The sequence below is a fragment of the Arachis hypogaea genome, chromosome 6, assembly GCF_003086295.3.
Source record: "Arachis hypogaea cultivar Tifrunner chromosome 6, arahy.Tifrunner.gnm2.J5K5, whole genome shotgun sequence".
In the NCBI taxonomy this organism is placed as follows: Eukaryota; Viridiplantae; Streptophyta; class Magnoliopsida; order Fabales; family Fabaceae; genus Arachis; species Arachis hypogaea.
The window spans coordinates 98,838,020-98,858,918 of NC_092041.1; the positions used below are offsets into that span (position 1 = coordinate 98,838,020).

Sequence of the window (20,899 nt, forward strand, 5' to 3'; positions counted from 1 at the left end):
TGGTTTGGCCATAGCTGAAGCTTGGCTAAATGGCACGGGCCAAACGTCGATATAGAATTTCTCAAAAAGAATCTCGTCACAAGTATAATTCCAAACCAACAAATGACTCGTATCAGAGTTTAGTTTATTTATCACAAATTCAATTCAATAAAAATCGGGAGTTTTAAATTTCGAATCGTCTCTCAAAAGAATTGCAGTGAGATGTGCGTATCATTGGCTATGAAAAAAAAGGGTTTTAAAAGTAATTGATAAGAAATTAAATGACAAGAAAGTAAAGAGCAAACAAATAATTTAAATGCTAAAAAACATCTTGGCAAGGAATAAGAGTTAAGGTTTCCTACCCAAGTCATTAACCACAAATATGGTAATTAAAAAGAGTTAATCCCACTTCGTCATCTCCAAACATCGAGAAAAAGTCAAATAAGCATAATTGATCTTAATCCACAAGTTCTAGCCAACTCACTAATTAGACTTAGTGAAAGACTAGTGTCAGTAGAAACAAAACTAATTAACAACCCTAAATTACCAATTAATATTGGACATCAATGACTCAAGGTTACCTAAGTCCTCAATTTCAAGCCGAAAATGCAAAATTCTACTCTAAAACTAGAAAAGACATTTTAACAAATATTTAAAAGGCATAAAAGAAAAATATGGTAAATTGTAATAATAATAAAATTTATAACAACCAAATTTAAGAAAGCAACCATAACAATTCAAATGAGCAACAATAAATATAAAAACATCAAATTGTATTAAAAAAATAAAAATTCAACAAAAAAGTTCATAAATTAAAATTGACAAAATAAAAAAATAACAAGTAAAACTAAGCAAATTAAGATGTTAGAACAATAAAAAGTGAAAAAACTAAACTAACATAAGATCAAAACCTAAAACTAGAAAAAAATTTAGCTAAAAATTCTAAAATTTTAGAGAGAAATTAGAACTTCTTTCTCTACGAATTAACCTAAAACATGGTCCTAAACTGCTACTATGCTATTTATTTGATCCCCCCGAGTCTTGCCTTCAAATGCTTCAGAAATGAGTTGGATTGGGACCAAAATAAGCTCGAAATCGTGATCCACAGCAAACACGTGCTACTACTCGTGCGTACGCATAAATCCAAGGAGATGCATACACACAATTGGGCAGATTTCTAAAACTTTAATTTATTATTTCTCCACTTTTGTATGGTTTTTTTTTCTATTTTTTCAAGTCATCCTTGCCTTCTAAACCTTAAATCACTCAAAAAAATACATCAAGAAATCGAATGGGATAACAATGAATTAAATTTGACAATTTAAAGGCTTAAAAAGCATGTTTTTAACAATTAAGCATATTTAGAAGAAATTCACAAAAGTATACAATTTGAATGAATAAATGTAAGATAAGTTGATAAATTCTATTTTTTTAACCCGAAATTAATCATAAAATAAAGGATTATCACTAAATTAGTGATTTTTTTATGTTTTTTCTTTAGATCTCTTGTTTAGGTGTCTTGGAGATCAAGAAAGCTTCATTTTTGTAAGGTTAAGGTGAGGAAATCCTTCTTTACATGCTAACGATGGTTTGACTATGTGAGCATCATGGTTTTAAAGTTTGTTTTTGGTTGAAAACTAGGTGAAAAAGTGACTTAGAAATCACACAAGTACAGCTGGTTTAAGAGCAGCACTAAAAGGTAGAATCTGATGAAATTATTTTTGATTAATTTTGTTTATGTTGTGTGATTGCTGGACTATTGGTTTGTGCTTGAAATTGAATGTTTAATTACTTGATTATTGATGAAATTTTTGTAATTTTTGGGCTAAACAATTCAGTTCCAAGGTGCTGCTGATTTTTTAACCCTATTTTGAGGTTATTTATAAGCTGGAATCTTGATGAAATTGATATAAATTGGTGGCTGAAAAGTGATTGAAAAAGTTGAGAAAAATCGATTCGAAAAGATTAAAAACTAGATAAAAATCAAGTAAACATTGATGAATTTTTGAAGTTGTTGATTTGGTTTCTTGAAAAATAAGAAAGCCCACAGCTTTGATTATTTTGAGGTCAAAATATAAATATAAAAAAATTTGGAATTGAAAGTTAATTAAAAGAGAGTTTTAGAGTCAATGTAAAATTTTCAAAAGTTAGAAATTTAAAGTGCTATTTCTAAAAGTTTAAGGTTTGAAAATAAAATTTTTAAAAGTTTAAGAATTAAACATTATTAAATGAACTTTAATAATAAAATATTATGATATTATTATTTTATTAAATTATTATGTAATTAATAAAAATATAATTAAAAAGTGATAAAAAAAAAGACAAGTTTTCTTAAAAGATTTAGGAAGATAATTTTAAGTCTAGAATCTTACAAATTCTTTCATAAAACATCTAAAAGTGGTAAGAATTTACTAATGAGATAGAGGTCAATAATAGGAAGAATATTAAAGAAAAGTCAAGAATCAGTTAAAAAAGTGAACATAAAATATCAATATAAATGTTAAAGAGAGAAACAGAAGTAGAATGAAGAAACAGAAAAAGAAAAGAGATTATGACCAAGAGCTGATAAAGATAAAAATCGAGTATCAATTAAAAGTCTACCATAGAGTGTAGAATTGTTTGACATCTGCCACAGAAGAGTAGATATGCCTTCTACAGAAGAGTAGAACAATTGTAATGATGGAGGCATCTATAGACTGAGAACTGTTTTCCAACTCGTAAACTACCACAGAAAAGCAGAGTTGCCACAGAAGAGTAGTGTAAAGTTATGTTGCGCACCGGTTGAAAAATCATATCCGGGACTTGTGACCGGGTAATGTCGGGAGCGGGCAGACAACCGACACATGAGCTCATAACCTGCACTAGAGTTAGACATGCATCATCCTTGTGTGAACATCATTCTCTGCTATGCATTCTCTTTATTTATATCCTGCTTCTTGTATTTCTCTATTTGTATTCTATTTTTTGTTTTATCTATTTACTGTATAGTTATGTTCTTGAAATATTCTATTGTTTGGTCATAACGACGGAAGCAATTAACTCAACTAATTAACCTGACCTTACTAAGAACTTCCCAGTTCTTATCCCTTCCTTTTTCCCTTAGATAATGACGGACGTCATTTTCTATGAGTTAGAGCAGTCCTATATATACAAGGGCCCAGTGTTTCATAGCTACTATATATTAGCCGCGGAGCCTCGGATACGACTATATGCATTACTTGACCGCTTTTAGCACTCGTTAGATACTCATTTCTTTGATCCTGACGCTCTCTACAAGTTCCTGCTATCATGACTTTATCTCGATGCTCCAGAACATCCTTTTTCTGATGGACTCAGACATCCACATCCAGCACAGCCAGAGGACCAGGTGGTACCTGAGCCTACGGAGTTTGCTTAGTCAATTCTAGTTGATGATTATATTCCTGCGATTCTTGTAGAGTGGGATTTTTCTCTAGAACACATAGTTCCAGATGTATAGCCAGACGACCAGCCTAGACTTTCTGGAGAGGAAGATGCTCCGATATATTTGAACAAACCTGTGCTCGACAACAGGCACGTGAGTAGTGATAGCAGAACCGCAGGAGGTACTGGTGATATTATGGTGATCTCAGACAACGACGATGACAATGAGAATCTGGAGATAGATTTCAAGCAGGAGGAGTTACCATCATTGGGTAGTGATCAGCCAGTGGGTGAGCCCCACGGAGACTTGCCCAATGGTGACATATGATGGCGTTCAGTTAGTTTTCGGAAGCATTCTTTTGAAGACACTCCAGCACAGCACTAACTTTTGTATAGACTCCCGATTGTGTTAGTACACTAGAGAGATTAGGAGCTTTAGTGTTGTTAGGCTAGTTTGGGCATCAGCTTAGAGGCTTTTTATATGGGACAGGTCCCAGGGTGTCGTATATTATATTTGTAATATTTTTAGTAGAGGCTGAAAAAGGGTGTACCTTGACTAGATCCTTTGTATAAGAGCTACTTGTGATATTTATGATATATATTATCAGTTTGGATATTTATTTCTTATATTCTTTTATATTTTTGTTCATGTGAGTTTGGTTATTTTATTCTTGTAAACGTTTAAAAAAAATTTATCTGTAAAAACGAACGCTTTAACAAGGTAACATGCTCATATACTAAATACTAATTATAAACTAAGGAAGCAAGTTGGTGAAACTCGATTTTCTAGTATGATCATGACATATCGAAAGTTGGGTTGTTATACCCAATGTATTTAAGATTGAATAAGTTTCCAACAAATTTTTATTTGCTAAAAATATTCGAGCATTACACTAAACGAATTGGTCTTTCTTGTTGGAAAAAAATCAAGGTTCAGATAAGAATCTGTCTAACAGCGGAAGCATCAAAATAATTTTTTCACAACCTGTACAATTAAATAGGCAACTCCAAAGACACTCCAAATATCAAATAAAATGGTAAAAATTAAATAATCAAATACTGAAATTTTTATCGTTGGAAAATCCTCAAAAAAGAGGCACAAAAAATCTATGGCACCTAGTCCAATAAAATCTTTCACTATAAAAAATAATAGGTACACAATCAATCTTTCTAGTAGGATTAGGGTTTCTCAATAATCAATAAAATATATCAAAACTGATAGAATCAACATAAATCCTCCACAAAGTAAATATTCAAATCAGACAAAAGAAAAGACAATACAACTTGCAAGTTATATTCTAACGTTCATCTCTACAAAGAAATGGAGCAAGTTTACCAATTCAATAGGATAAAAAAGGAACTATTATTTTTCTCCAATTTCTTCTTCTCTTCGGTGCCGATGAATCCCTCTCTCACTCTTGATTCTTTTTCTTTCTTTTTTCAAATGTGTGAGTTAATACTTCATCTCAAGCACATGAAGTATCCAATGATACCTTACTTCTATGTGCTTTGATCTGAAATGAAATGTCAGATTGTTACTAAGATGGATAACACTTTTGTTGTCATAAAATAATACAAACTTCTCTTGATTGATGTCTAACTCTTGTAGAAATTTTTTCATCCACAAGAGTTCCTTAAAAGCTTCAACAACAACAATGTACTATGCCTCTATAGTAGACAGAGCAAAACATTTATGAAGTCGAGAATACCACGAAATAGCTCCTCCTGCAAAAGTCATCATATAACCAGAAGTAGACTTTTTTTAATCAAGATTCCTAGCCATATCTGCATCTGTGTAACCATCCAACACAGGTTGGCCACTTCTAAAGTATAAACAAACTCTAGAAGTATCATTAAGGTATTTGATAATCCTCTTCACTGCTTACCAGTGTTTCTTGCCAGAATTAGAGAGAAATTAACTAACAACTCCAACAGCGTGAGCAATATCTGTCCTGTTGCAAACCATAGCATACATCAAACTGCCAACTATAGATGCATATGGAATCTTCTTCATTTTTTCATTTTCTTTCTCACTTGTAGGACATTGTCGCGAACTCATCTTAAAATGACTAGCAAGTGGAGTACTACCAAGTTTGGAATTACTCATGCTAAACTTTTCTAAAACTTTCTCAATATACTTCTGCTGCAACAACTATATTTTTTCATTCTTCCTGTCATGAGTGATATTCATGCCAAGAATTTTCTTTGTTGGACCCAAATCTTTCATAGCAAAGGATTTATTCAAGTCTTTCTTAAGACTTTCAATCTTCTTAGTGTCATGACCAATAATCATTATGTCATCAACATAAAATAAGAGAATGATAAAGTCATCATCAGAGATTTTCTTGACATACACACAATGATCAGAAGAAATCTTACTATACTCATGAATTTTTATGAAGGAATCAAACTTTGTGTATCACTTCCTTGACAGTTGCTTCAACCCATATAAGCTCTTCTTCAACTTGCATACAAGATGCTCATTTCTTTTAACTTCAAAATTCTCTGGTTTTTCCATATAATTTTCTTTATCAATGTCACCATGAAGGAATATAGCCTTAACATCAAGCTGCTTAATATCTAAATTCAAGCTATCCGCTAATTCAAGTACAACTCGAATAGAGGACATCTTCACAATTGGAGAGAAAATTTCTTTAAAATCAATATATTTCTTTTGCTCAAAGTCTTTCACAACCAACCGAGCTTTATACCTTAGTCGTGAGACATTTTCATCTGCTTTCAATTTAAACACCCATTTGTTCTTAAATGTTTTCTTACCCTTTAGTAGCATTACCAATTCAAATGTACGATAATCATGCAAGGATTTCATTTTTTCTTACATGGCCTTCAACTAATCTTCTTTATGCTCATCAGACATAGATTCTTGGTTGCTCTCTGACTCCCCAGTCTTAGTGTTCATCACATACTCATGAGCAGAGTATCTCTAAGAAGGATGACACTCTCTAGTAGATCTTTTTAATTTAGACTCAACTGGTGGTTCAGGTAGAACTTCAACATCCAGTGGAATTTCTACATCTGGCACCTCGGATTGAGGTGTGAATTCATCATGCAAATCATCACCATCATTATCAACTTTTACATCTCTTCCATCAACAGAAGGTCTAATGGAAGGATTAAGTTCATCATCAGCAGAACGTCTAATAGTTGTTGGCTTATCTATTTTCTCAAGGTCTTCAATTGTTTGGTCTTCAAGAAAAATTACATCTCGGCTTATAATTATTTTCTTGCCCACCAGAATCCATAATCTGTAACCAAATCTTCGTGACCATAACCCATGAAGATACATTGTTTTGACTTCCCATCAAATTTGGACCTTTCATTTCTTATAATGTGAACAAACGCCCTATAGCCAAAACTCTCAAGTGACTATAAGAGACATATTTTTCTCTCTAGACTTTCTCTGGAACTTCACCATTTAGTGAAATTGAAGGAGAAATATTGATCAAATCAACTGCATCCCTCGTTACTTCACCCCAAAAGAATTTAAGCAAATTTGCATGAGAGCATACACCTGACTCTATTATTGATAGTGTGATTTATTCTCTCTGCAACTCCATTATATTGAGAAATCTTAGCAACTGTCTTTTCAAACTTGATCACATGTCCTTTGCAATACTCTTCAAATGGACCCTTGTATTCACTACCATTATCTGCTTGATCACATTTCAATTTCCTTCATGTTCCTCTTTCAATACTTGCATGAAAGTGTTTGAAGATACCGAACACTTGGTCTTTAGATTTCAAAACAAAAGCCCACACTTTTTAAAAGTAGTCGTCAATGAAAATAACAAAGTATGATGCATTGCCTAGTGTGCAAACATCAATATAAACTAAATCTAGAACATGTGATCTCCTATGAGGTCCAGAACTATGAATTGATACTCTAGCATGCTTTCCAACAAAACAATGAGTACAAGTATTTAAAGTTTTACCTTTCACTGGAAGAATGCTTCTTAGCTAAGACGCTTAATCCTTTCTCGCTCAAGTGACCAAGACGCATATGCCACAAATCAAAGAGGAATCATTAGCTATATTCAACTCTTTTTTATACAACTTTGCTTGCAACCGGTAGAGAATAGTGAGACTATTCTCTTCTTTAACAACAATGAGAGTTTCTTTAGTAATCTTGTATTTTTCACTATCAAAAGAAGTACATTACTCCTTTTGATCTAATGCCTTCACTGAAATCAGATTGAACCACATATCTGGAGCATGTCTAACATTCTTTAACTGCAACTTGCATCTCATGTTAGTTATAATGTCAATGATATTATACACCCGTTTATCTCCCAATTTGAGCTTGCCAAAATTTTTAACAGTATAAGAAGTAAAAATTTCACACCTCGGAATGACATGACATGAGGCACCAAAGTCCATAATCTAAGTAGAATCATCACAGACAAGATTAACATAATTTTCATCATATGTGATAAAAATATCTTCATAAATAATAGTAGCAATTTCTTTATCACTATCTTTACCTTTTTCTTCATTTTTTTCCTTGATTGTTCTCTTTTCAAGAACCTACAATACCTCTTGATATGCCCCGACTTGCCACAATAGTGACAAATGAACTCTTTTTTGGCTTGTACTTTTGTCTTGACTTGCTTCGACTCTGTGACTTGTCAGAACTGTAAGATTTTCTGCTTTGACTTCTCTCCCGTGACTCTGAAACAAGTGCTTCTGATAAGGAGGAGATATTAATCAAACTTCGCTCTCTTTTTCTAGCTTCTTCATTCAACATACTCTCTTTAACCATTGCTAACGTCAACTTCTCTTTTGGAACTGAATTAGTCAGTGTCACAACTAGAACTTCCTAACTATCAGACAAAGAACTCAGCAACAACAAGGCTTGCAACTCATCATTTAAAGAGATGTCATTATTTGTCAATTGGTTCACAGTCTCCTAAAATATGCTCAAGTGCTCTGGCATGGATTTACTTTCAATATATTTCATATTGACCAGCTTCATAATTAAGAATGCTTTGTTTTGCACATTCTTCCTCTCATATAATTCCTTCAATCTCTTCCACATCTTCTCGGCATTAGTTTCGGTATCAACATGTGGATACACACTAAGATCAAGTCATTGCCTAATTAAAGCAACTATCTTCCGATTCAACTTCTTCAATTTAGCATTGGATTTGGTACCTATGGATTTATCTCCCTCCACAAGATCATACAAGCTCTTGCTATATAGCATATCTTCCATGAGGATCTTTCAAATTGAGTAAGTTTTGGAATTTAATCCGACCATATTTGGTCTATGAGTATTTTCTTTCATTTAATCCGCACAAAAATAAGCAACCAAAGCTTTGGATGCCACTTTGTTGGAAAAAAAATCGATGTTTAGATAAGAACCTGTCTAACAACGGAAGCACCGCAATGATTTTTTCACAACCTATGCAATTAAAAAGGCAACTCTAAAGATACTCCAAGTAAAAAATATAATGGTAGAAATTAAATAATCAAACACTGGAATTTTATCATGGAAAAATTCCTAATAAAGAGGCACAAAAAATTCATGGGACCTAGTCTAGAAAATCTTCCACTATCAAAATAGTGAGTACACAATCAATCTTTCTAGTTGCATTAGGGCATCTCAACAATCAACAAAATATATCATCAAAATTGATGAAATCAATATAAACCTTTCACAAAGTGGGCACATCAAATTAGACAAAAAAAAAAGGTAATACAACTAATAAGTTATATTCTAATGTTCATATTTACACCAGAAACAACATACTAAAATTTTATAAGAAATATAATAAGTTTACTAATTTAATAGGATAAAAAAGGCACTGCTCTTTCCCCTTAATTTCTTCTTCTCTTTGGTTCCGATGAACCCTCTCTCTCGGTTCTTTTTCTTTCTTTTTCAAATGTGGGAGTTAATACTCTTTCCCCTAATTTCTTCTTTTTTTCAGCACGGATGAACATCTCTCTTAAAAACTACTTCTTCTTTCTTTTATTTATTTTTTTTTCTATTTTTTTGTTTTAAAGTTGTAGATCTTACTTGAGTTGGAAACTCACCAATATTTTTAGAGTTTTAACCAAATTTTTTATGTGCTGTTGGACAAATAAATTCCTAACTAATTTTATATTTAAGACAATTATATCAAAAAATATCTTTATAAACAAATCAATTCGCTTCAAGATGACGGAGACCAATCTCAGAATAACTCTTGAGAACTTTTAGAGAATAAAAATTTGTTAAAAAATAAAGTATCTGAAATCTCTTGAGGACCAATTTGAATGTTTATTCAAATTAAATTTAGTGAATTTAGGTTATGTAGATCCGAAAGATGTATGATCTCAAAGTGGGGAACCACATGAATGCAAGTGGGTTTGGGACCTGAAACTGATGAGTGATACAATGCCTCAAACAATGCTGCTTTAACAATAAAGATCTCTTACTGTGTTATTAAGAAACATGATCTGTTAGGCTTTCCCTCTTGGATGAAGAAATGGAACGGTAAACAGAGGATCAAATATTTTGTCTAGCTACTCAAGGCATGGTTTCCTGATGTTCGTGAGTAGGAAGGGACTATGGCATTTCAGGTGAGCCCAAAAACTATTCTTGAAGGGTTGAGAATTTTGTGCCATAGATGAACTGATCACTTGTGGAATCAAATTCCTTAACCGTTTTAGTTATAATCAAGCGTCTAAATGAAGTTGGGAAGAATCCTGCGAAGTATCATAAAGTTGCCTAAGTTGGTCAGTCAAGCTGGAATTCGTAAAAGGAGGACAAAAAAGGAGGTGTGTAAGTAAAGTATGTAATTTCCGATTGGATTAATGTTTGCAAAGAAACGTTCATATCTAGGGGTGAGCACGGGTTGGTTTGGTTCGGGTTTAAGGTAAAATTAGAACCGAACCGATCAAAAAGTAATTGGTTCGGTTTGGTTCGGATTTACGTTTTTTTGTGCTTGTACCCGAACCAAACCAAACCGATTAAGAGCGGATTGGTTCGGTTCGGATAGCGGGTACCCGATGATTTTGAAATTCATAAAAAAAAAAATTAAATTGGCAAATTTTTATCTTAAAAATTCAAGAAATACAATAAACATGTAACATCAACAGAAATAATGCAAACATATTAAATACGAAATACATTAAAAACTAAACTCATCAAAATCCAAACATATTAATAGTAAATAATCTTGTCTAATGAAAATATAAAAGTGCAATAGAAATATTAGAAGTTAAATACAAAAGTTTAGTGAATAATCTTTGAAAGAAGCTAAAACCAAAACACATTAAAATCTAAACATTAGTGAGATATGATTAGCGTTATGAGTTAGAAAACACATAAAAAGTCATATATATATATATGATCGGGTATACGGGTTGGTTCGGGTTCCGCACCCCCAAAACCGATACCCGAACCAATCATCAGCAAATGTCATTGGTTTGGTTCGGGTTGGACCCGATTACCCGTCGGTTCTAGAACCAATTTGATTGGTTTGGTTCAGGTTCGGGTGGGTAATCGGGTACCCGCTACCCGTGCTCACCCCTATTCATATCAAAGTACTTTTGTATAATTAATTTTGATTATAGTTGGATTGGTATCAACTTAATTTGTGTTAGAATAATTTTTGCCAAACTTGATCCATTATGGATTTATGGTAACTATGAACTTCTATTATTTTAGATTGAGACTGTAAGACACCCATTTTAGCTTTTAAGTTGTCATTGCAGCTTTGTGAAAACGGCTGTTTGAAATAACAATTTGAGTTAAGCGATGATGATGAAAAATACCTTAACATTTATTTTGGGCAACATAAGATATCAAATGTGCATTTGATGGATGAAATAAAATGGCTATCCAAATAAGTGTTAAGGATCTGTTTGATTTGCGTTTTTATTTTCTGTTTTTATTTTTAATATTTTTTATTTTTCAGATTTTGTAAGAAAAAAAAGAGATAGTGAAAACAATAAAATCCTGTTTTTCAGTTTCACCTCCTGATTTCTCTTTTTTCTTCATAAAATTCTGAAAACAGAAAACACTGAAAATTAAAACAGAAAATAAAAACACAAATCAAACACACCCTAAATTTTCCAGTGTTTTTAAAGAATTTCTCCCGCAGACGTATCGAGAGCCAAAAGCTATGCTTTATTGAGGGGATTTTGTTTTTTCCTTTAATTTCCTACTCTTGCTAAATTTCCGCTACACAATAGCGCCGATGATGTCACTTGATCCATGTTGATAAGTCTTTGTTGTTCTTGTTGCTGCAGCCACGCTTCTTTAACAGATGTCCTAACCAAACCCCTCCCAAAACATAGTCTAGCCAATATTCCAACATCAGGATTTATAACATGGCCGCACGATTTAATTTAGTTAACACCATGTCAACCAATAAGATAGTATGACACTACCTAAGTTGGCTAGACCAGAATCTAGACGCAAGATTGTTGCACAAATTTATAAAACAAACAAGTAGCCGCAACAGGCAACAAGAAAGATAAACAACCGATTGTAAAATGCTGATCCTGGCAAAGTTGGCAGTGTCTCAAAGAAACACACCTTAGGCAGTTAGCTAACTTAGACATCAGGCTCATCCAGCTCGTCTTGTGTTTTCTTCCTGTACTTGCGGTTCAACCTTTGAGAGCTCTTCTTAACATCTTCAATGGCTTCTCCTGGCATATCCTCCTCCATTGCACAAACATCAGTATCCTCATTCTCACCAGCTGCTATACTAACACTGAAAGCTCTTTTATTCTCCTTCCCAACATCCTCTTTTTGCTTTGAAACATTCTTATGCTCTACCATTGAAACATCACCGGATTTCTTCCTTGATATGAATGTAACCGATGGAAGATCATCCTCGGCATCCTCTCCCTGTGATCCGGTTCCAGCAGCAGCATTTGATGCCTTTAACTGCGAAAGGAAACTCATATACGCTGCCTTATTCGATTTATCATCAATGTCATCGTTGGAATCATCGAAAGTATATCGCGTGTATCTCGACGGATTTCGAATGTAATCTGGAACAGCTGAAGCAAATTCTTGTGCTTTTGATGGCTGCTCGAAAACTGCTTCTTCTTCAATCAAAGAAGTCTTCATTCGAACATCCCTCGTTCCTTCATATTCATCGTCCTCACCATATCTAACATCGCAATCAGGATCAAACCGAACACGTTTCTGGGACTTCTGTTCTGGAGGCTTATCCTTACTCTTCAAAATGGGCTTGAGATTAATACTATCGACACCACCGTCGCCACCGCCGGTGTCAGCCCCTGGTGCTGATTTATCAGAGACGTGCAAAGCATCAATTTTTTTAGCTGCTTCATCATCCTGCTTCAGCCTCATTTTTGCAGCCAAGTGGTTGGCACGTGGATCCCTCACGTGTTCTCCGAACCTAGATGGAAGAGCGTAGCAAGAATCAATCTCAACACCATCATCAGCTATATCCTTCATATAAACTCGATCCCCCTGGTTCTCTTTCCCAATTGCTTGTTTATCATATTTATCTTCCTCTTCCTGCACAAACCAATTGATTCAAGATTTTCAATCAAAAATATTATCTAAATTAAATATCTTAAATATTTAACCAGCAAAAATGGCACAAACCCTAGTTGATTCAAATGCAGCTATATTTTCAGCATCCGAATTTCAATTCGTGTAGGTTCCAATTGTAATTTCAAATATTCAGTGAAAATTGATCAAAATATAAAACAAGAGATAAGGGATTAGTAGTACCTCGTGATCAAGGGTGCAATCGAGGCCAATACCAGACCTAATTTGCCACTGTTCATCGTCGTAATCGTCGGGTTTGAGCTGAGTACGACGAAACCCCGCGTCACCATCTTCGTTATCGTCGTCTTCGTCGTTGAGATCATCGAGGTCATTCTCTAGCTGAACCCGGAAGCTGGAAGAAAAAGAGGAGGAGGTTGCGGCGGTGGACCATGCGGAGGGTTTAGGGTCGGGTTTAGGTTCGGATTGGTTGGATGGTGTGGAGTTGATTTCGTCGTCGGCGAGGGACCAGAGAGAGGAGAGAGAAGAAGGGGAGGTTGAAGAAAGAGGAAGAGAACCGAAGGCTTTGTCGACGCGGACTCTGAAACTGTCTTCCATTGCTATCGATGCCTAAGCTAATGCTTCGTTCAGGTTTAGTTTCGTTGGTGATGTGGCTTGTGTTGTGAATTTGCGGCGAAAGGGATTTGTATTGGGTAAGGCCCAATGTTAGTCTAATCGATTGATTGAATTATAAATGTAAACCTAAATATATATAGAGTATTATCTATGAATGATAAAAATAAAGATAAGATAAAATAAGAAGATAATATAAAGATAAGATAAGATTAAAATTATAATTAAATTTATGTATTTTATTATACTAATTTTATGAACTGTAAGACTTTTTTATTATTGTCATAGACTAAGATAAAAGAATGATTTAATAAACTTTCTAATTCATATAGAGAGGATCATGTAATACGTAATGCAAAGAAAGTAAAGAAAAGAGAAGGAAAAATAACGTTTTCTTAAGAGGTCTCTCTTATTCTCAGAAACAAAGATTAGATGTTAGGAAATAAGAAAGAAGCATAGAGAGAAGATCCACAAAAAAGATTTTTTAGTGAAGCTGTGAAAGGAAGAAAGTAGCCAATCATAGCAAATAAAGATAATAGTTTTCATCATCGTCATTGAAAGAGGATGATAAAAAGATGAAGGGTGCAGAAAAAGAAAATACTAAAAGTAAGAAAGAAGAGAAAAAACAAAAATCAGAAATAAGAGTAGAGAAAATTAATGGCATTTTTAATTTTGTGATCAATGAGGCTGCAATAAAAAATCTGAGACATTTTTGGTGGGATACCTTCATTGTCAAGCTAATAGGGAGAAAGATTTCATTGGCAGCACTAACTAGGAAGTTGGAGGCGGAAAAACAAGGAAGCATTGAAGCGATTAACCTAATTAGGTAATGATTTTTTCGTTGTCAAATTTTTCTCTCAAGAAGATTTAGACTTTGTTGTAACGGAAGGTCTTTGGAAGATCTTCGATCACTACCTTACTCTAAGATTTTGGAAACCTGATTTTAATCCTACGGAGGCTACCATAGATACAGTGGCAGTGTGGGTGAGACTTTCTAGACTAGCTATTGAGTACTATGAGCAAGAGATGTTGGAGAGAATTGACAACATAGTAGGTAGAATTCTGAGGGTGAATTCTAATACGATAGATAAGTGCAAAAGCAAGTTTGCAAGGCTTTATGTAGAACTTGACCTCACTAAGCTTCTAGTATCTCAATACTCCATTAGTGGACTTAGATACAAGGCAGAATATGAAGGGAGCTATAATATATGTTTCGCATGTGCCATTGTGGGACATGAGAAAGCTAACTGCCTTGAAAATAAAAATCCAGCACAATCTAACCAATCTACTACAATTATAGCGATCAAGGGAGGAGAAAAATCAACAGAGGAAGACAGTGCAAGGAGGAGAATAGTCAAAAATAATGAATGAAATTCAATTCAAGGAAATGACAAAAAAGTAATAGAAAGAGAGATTGACCCATATGGTCCTTGGATGATGGTATAGGAGCCAATACGTGGTAAGACAGCAAAAAAGATTTGAGGTTGGTACAACTGTACAAGTAGTGGGATGAATAGTAATGAGAGAAAGAAAGAAAAGCAAAAAATGATAAGTACTAAGTTTGCAATATTAGGGGAGGAGGTTCCAATTGTTTTTTCACCTAATAATGTAAATACAGAGAATAATCTCCTAAAAAAATACAATAAAGAGATCTCAACCATTTTTCACCTCTAAAAATACACCAAATCAAATTGTTCGGCCAAATAAAGAAAACAATGGCCCAATTAAAAACCTAATTACAACAACCCAACCAAAAAAGAACACCAACAAAGTTAATAGCCATAGAATCTATATGACTAAACCAATGAATGACAATACCATACAAATACAACCTAGTCCAATAACCAAAGATACCACTAATGAACCTATAAGACAACCACAACTCAAGAATCTTAATAACAAACCTCCTAAAATACAACAACTGAACGACCCATAAGATTCACCTGACCATATCATGACCTCACCTGATCAATTCTATGAAGGAACTGTCATCCCAGAAACAGTGAAAATGGAAGAGGAGATTGAAGAAATACTGATGCGTGAGTATCTTGTCTATCTTTTCCTAGTGAATTTGCATCTAAATTGTTGAGTTTAATTTAGAATTAATTATATTTTAGCCACTATAGATGCTATTTTGAGTTTTGTGCAATTTTATTCATTTTAGGCAGCATTTAGAGGGATTTGATGAAGTTTCTGCAGAGAAAAAGAAGAAACCAAAGAGATGACCAGCGAAGACCAACGCGGACGCATGGCTCACGCGACCGCGCGGAATGGAGAAATTGCAATGACGCGATCGCGTGCCTGACGCGAACACGTGGACTGGAATCTGCACAAATGACGCGAGCGCATGGACGACGCGGACGCATCACATACGTGATCTGCAATAATACAGAAAACGCTAGGGTGATTTCTGGGCTGTTTTGACCCATTTTCCAGCCCAGAAAACACAGATTAGAAGCTGCAGAATGGACAAAGCAAGTGGTCCCCACCCATCAACTGAAAATCTGTTAATTAATTCGAATTTAAATTCAAATCTTATCTTTTAGGAAAAGATATTATTTTTATTTTTAGATAATTAGATTTTAAATTAATTAGGATTAGTTATAAATAGGGGAGACTTCTCTTCTATTAGGTACATGACATTAAATTAAGGGGATTTTATTAGGAAATTCTATACAAATTTACATTCTACATTCCATGAGCAACTAAACCTCCACTATTAAGGTTAGGAGCTCTGTCTATTTGTATGGATTGATTTTATTACTTTTTCTATTTTAATTTATGTTTTGGATTTATATTTAAGAATTGTTTTCGTTCTTTATCTTATGAATTTGGGTGGAACGGAAGTATGACCCTCTTTCTACTTGAGTTCTTGTATAACTTGGAAAAGCTCTATACTTAAACAACAGCTTGAAAACATATTCTCCTAAATTCTAATTATCTGGATTTAACGGGATACGTGACATATAATCCTTTTATTATTTGGGTAAGTAGAGTTTTTGTAGCATGCAAACTGGAATTTGATCATGTACCCTTTAATTGGAATTAATTGACCAAGGAATTGGCAGTTAATGAATTTTAGAGGATACTAGGAAGGTCTAAGGAATTAGGGTCTAGTCACATATAGTTTGCCATAAATTAAATCCTACATAATTAAAATAGTTAGTAAGAAAAGTTAATCCGGAAAAATAGATAACTCTGAAGTCTTAACTGTTTATCCATATTTTATTCCCAATTTATTTAATTGTCTATACTTTTGATATTCTGAATTCGAACTTAAACCTTTTGATCCATCAATCCTCGTGGGATCGACCCTTACTCACGTAAGGTATTACTTGGTACAATCCGGTGCACTTGCCGGTTAGTAGTGTGGGTTGTAAAATTCTGCATCAAGTTTTTGGCGCCGTTGGCAGGAATTGATTGTGATTAACAACTATTAGTTGTTTGATTGTTTAGATTAGACATTTTAATTTTAATTTAAAAAAATTTGTTTTATTATTTTTTAAAAAAATAAAAAATAAAAAATAATTCCTTTCTTCCGTTTTTTTTCCTGTTTCCTGTTTCCTTTTTTTTTTATTTTACTCCTTTTTATTTTTTTTCCTTTCTCTAAAAAAAAATTTCCTTGTTTCGCGTTAGTAATCCCCCTCCCCTGTTTCATTTTCTTTAAATTTTTTTCTCTTTTTTCTTTTATTATTTAAAAATAATAAAAAAAATTTTTAGCACTAATATTTTTCTTAATTTCTGAAATTAAGTTTGGTATTTCCTAGTTAGTTTTATTTTAATTCTTAGAATTCTGTTTTTTTTCTTCTTTGCTTTCCTATTTACCACATGGTGCGTTTAATCGTTTTTGGTGTCTTGTGCTGAGAAAAAAATAATGGAGAAAGATTACGTGGGTTACTACTTACACCCAAGTAGTGATTCATACTATGGTGGATGGAGGAACTATCAAAATTTTTCGTTGGCAAAGCCAATACCAAAGAAACTTCAGTGCTCCATGTTCCAACTACCAAGAACCATCATCTTTCTACCCATGTCAAGAGCCACCATCAGATATTGAGACTTCTCAGAAGAAGAGTGTTATGGAAGTAGAAACTCTTAATGATATTCTTTCCCAGAACAAGCTTATGACTCAGCAATTAAGTCTACTTGCTCAGCAGATGAGTGGCATGCAAGTCCCAACTATCAACACCCAACACCCAAATTTTGAGTGGGGAGAGCAACCTCAGAGGCCACAAAATTTTAATCATAGTTCTCAGAGTATTTTTCAACAGAATAGTTCTAATAACCACCAGTTTCAGTCTTCTCAGCCCCAACAGAACAATGATTTGGAAGTAATCTTGAAAAGTTTTATGCATGAAACCAGAGCCTCAATAAAAAACTTGGAAGTGCAAATGAGTCAAATAACCAAGCAATTAGAAGAAGAGGAAGATGCAAAACCTCCAATGCCCTTGGTAAGTAATGAAGAAGAGATTGCATTAGAAGAAAGCTAACAAGAGGAAGAGGTTGAAATTGAGGAAGCTTGCAAAGAAGTAGAAGAATTCAAGGAAGAACACAAGGAAGTGAAACTTGCAAGACCTCTTCCAAAGCCATCACCATCCAATACAACATTCAAGTGGGTAAAATTCATATCCTTAATCCTTACCTTCCCACTTGAATATGGGCTACTAGAGACGGATGGTCAACTTAGAGCTCTTTGTGGTATTAAGAGTAAGAGGAAGACGGTTAGTGGCAAGAGATGTCAAGCAAGGTTCAATATGGTTGCATGCTCCAAATCGAAGTGTAAGGATTGGTGTAGAGCTCACTTAAATGGGTCTAGAAGGTAGTTTGGATGTCTCTGTGAGAATCCAGATTGCTTGCCACCAGGTGGAAATAATGGTGATCCACAAGAAGACGGACGTAAAAGCAAGATTTGGGACCCTAGAATTCATTCCCACAATCAACTCTCTTGGGGCCTTGTCACTTACTTCAATTTGCTCAAAGGCATTATACGCCTGGTTTGGGATCCCGGTAGCCATTGGAATTACAAACATTGGTGGAGATTCCTGGATCAGTACAAGCATAAGCCACCATGACAAGGAGCTCACCAGATGTCCAACTTAAGGACTTTAACTAAAAGTGCTTGGTGGGAGACAACCCACCGTGGTATGATCGTTTCTTTCCATTCTTAGTTATTTTTCGTAGTAGTAGTTTCTGCATTTATTTTATTCTTATTTAGTTCTTACTAATTTTCTGATCATGCAGCTATGTTCTCCCAGGAACCGAACACCTCAAGTTATATAAAAAAATGCCACGCGACGCGACCGCCTCAGCGACGCATCCGCGTCGCAAGGAGAGGGGAAAAAAATAAAAAGGAACAGAGAGTCACGCTAAAGTGTGGCTGGAGGCGTGCCAGTGGCACAAATCGCCCAACGCGACCGCATCGCCGACGCGTCCGCGTCATGTGGGAATATTAGCCCCCACGCAACCGCGTGACCAACGCAGCCGCGTGCCCTGATTTTCGACGTAAAAAAGGTGCACAATCAAATATTGTGCTGGAGTGGTGATGGCTTGGTGCTAGACGCATAATCCCTATCACGCGAATGCGTTGCCGACGCGTCCGCGTCACTTCCTTCTGAAGCCACTCACGCGATCGCATGCCCCACGCGATCGCGTCACCCCAAATTTGGCAAATATTTAAATTCGAACAGAGAGTTGTGCAGGCGCGAGGCTGCACTCGCGCCCGAAGCATAACATGGGTCACGCGACCGCGTGACCGACGCGACCGCGTCAACTAACTAAAACGCAATCACGCGAACGCGTGCCCCACGTGGCCGCGTCGCTTGCGCCACACTAGTTCGCCGCCCAGTTTTCTTTCTCTCTCTCTCCAATCCTAATTCTCTCTTATTCTTTTATCCTTTTACTTTTCTTTCCTCATAATATTTATCTCTTTCTATTTTCAGTTCTTATTTGCTTGAGGAAAAGCAAACCTTTAAGTTTGGTGTTGACGCTGCGCTTATTGGTTTTCTGGCACAAAAGGGAGGCGAATCATCTTCATTGAGGAGCACAACCTGAAGAATAAAGCGACAGCTAGGATAACTAAGGTGATTAAGTTCCTTTCATTTTTATTCCTCCTTTCTTTTTCTATGTTATATTTCGGTTTTCTGCTATTTTACTTTGTCTGTTGCATGATCTTTTATTAGTTAGAATCCTAGGATTAGTTTTCTTTTAATTGCTTTAATGCTGAAAAGATGTTTCATGTACCACTCACTAAACTTGAATCTAAAAAGAAAAGAAAAGAAGTGATGTATTGCATGAGAAATTGAGTTTAATTCTAAGAATAGTCTTATTTACTTAAATGTGGTGGTATTTTCTGTGATTTTTGAATGCATGATATGAACAGTGCATATTTGAATTTGAATCAAGGGATGTTGATGTATAAGGAACAGGAATTTAGAGAATTATTATGACTTCTCTGAAATAAACAAAAATTTAATCCTTGAAGCAAAAGAAACAGCAAAAAAAAATCATTATATAAATAAATAAATAAATAATAATAAAAGCAAGGTCCAAGGCTCTGAGCATCAATGACTAGGGAGGTAGACATATTAAAAGCTCAAAGAGTTGTTTCCCTAGTCATATGCTTTTGGTGTGATTGTGTCAAGTAATCCTTGAGACAGAACACTTAGAGTCGAGACCAAGTGCGTTTAACAGAGTATGCCAAAGGCTTTGAGCACCACTGTCTGGGAGTAATTGAAAGAAAAATTAGAACTCGAAAAGAGTTCCCCAGTTAAGTGCTTGTGGTGTTTCTGTGTCAAGTAATCCTTGAGACAAAACATTTAAAGTCACGGCTAGGCTCAAGGTGCAAAGCACGAAAGAAAAATAAATTAAACTAAATTTTGTTGTGTTCAAGGAATAAACTGAAATATAAAAGATCAGAGAATTCATAATATTATCTGGATTCTAATTCCAAATGACAATGACATCCTTCTGATTTAAAGGAGAGTGAGATGCCAAATCTATTCAGGATTACAGTTATAAACCCCACTATAAAAAGAGACATGAGCTTAATCGAACTCTCATTCTCATGCAAATTCACATCATAAGCTTATATTAGTTTTGGTTGCTTGAGGACAAGTAACAGTTTAAGTTTGGTGTTGTGATGCGTGAGCATCTTGTCTATCTTTTCCTAGTGAATTTACATCTAAATTATTGAGTTTAATTTAGAATTAATTATATTTTAGTCACTATAGATGCTATTTTGAGTTTTGTGCAATTTTATTCATTTTAGGTAGCATTCAGAGGGATTTGATGAAGTTTCTGCAGAGAAAAAGAAGAAACCAAAGAGATGACCAGCGAAGACCAACGCAGACGCATGGCTCACGCGACCGCGCGGAATGGAGAAATTGCAATGACGCGATGGCGTGCCTGACG

General features: G+C 34.7%; 1 protein-coding gene across 1 annotated transcript; it reads right to left on the minus strand.

Moving 5' to 3' along the window:
* Positions 1-11,456: 11,456 nt before the first annotated feature.
* LOC112697098 (uncharacterized) lies at positions 11,457-13,601 on the minus strand. Its single transcript, XM_025750105.3, has 2 exons — positions 13,103-13,601; positions 11,457-12,883 (listed from the first exon to the last, which is right to left on the minus strand). Exons 1-2 carry the CDS (start codon positions 13,472-13,474, stop codon positions 11,945-11,947), a joined length of 1,311 nt encoding a protein of 436 aa, XP_025605890.1. The 5' UTR covers positions 13,475-13,601; the 3' UTR covers positions 11,457-11,944.
* Between the last annotated feature and the right edge of the window lie 7,298 nt (positions 13,602-20,899).

Coding starts and splice junctions, on each gene's coding strand:
- LOC112697098 (XM_025750105.3), bottom strand. CDS start 13,474: ATGGAAGACAGTTTCAGAGTCCGCGTCGACAAAGCCTTCGGTTCTCTT. Junction 12,884..13,102: donor ATTGCACCCTTGATCACGAG/GTACTACTAATC, acceptor TGGTTTGTGCAG/GAAGAGGAAGATAAATATGA.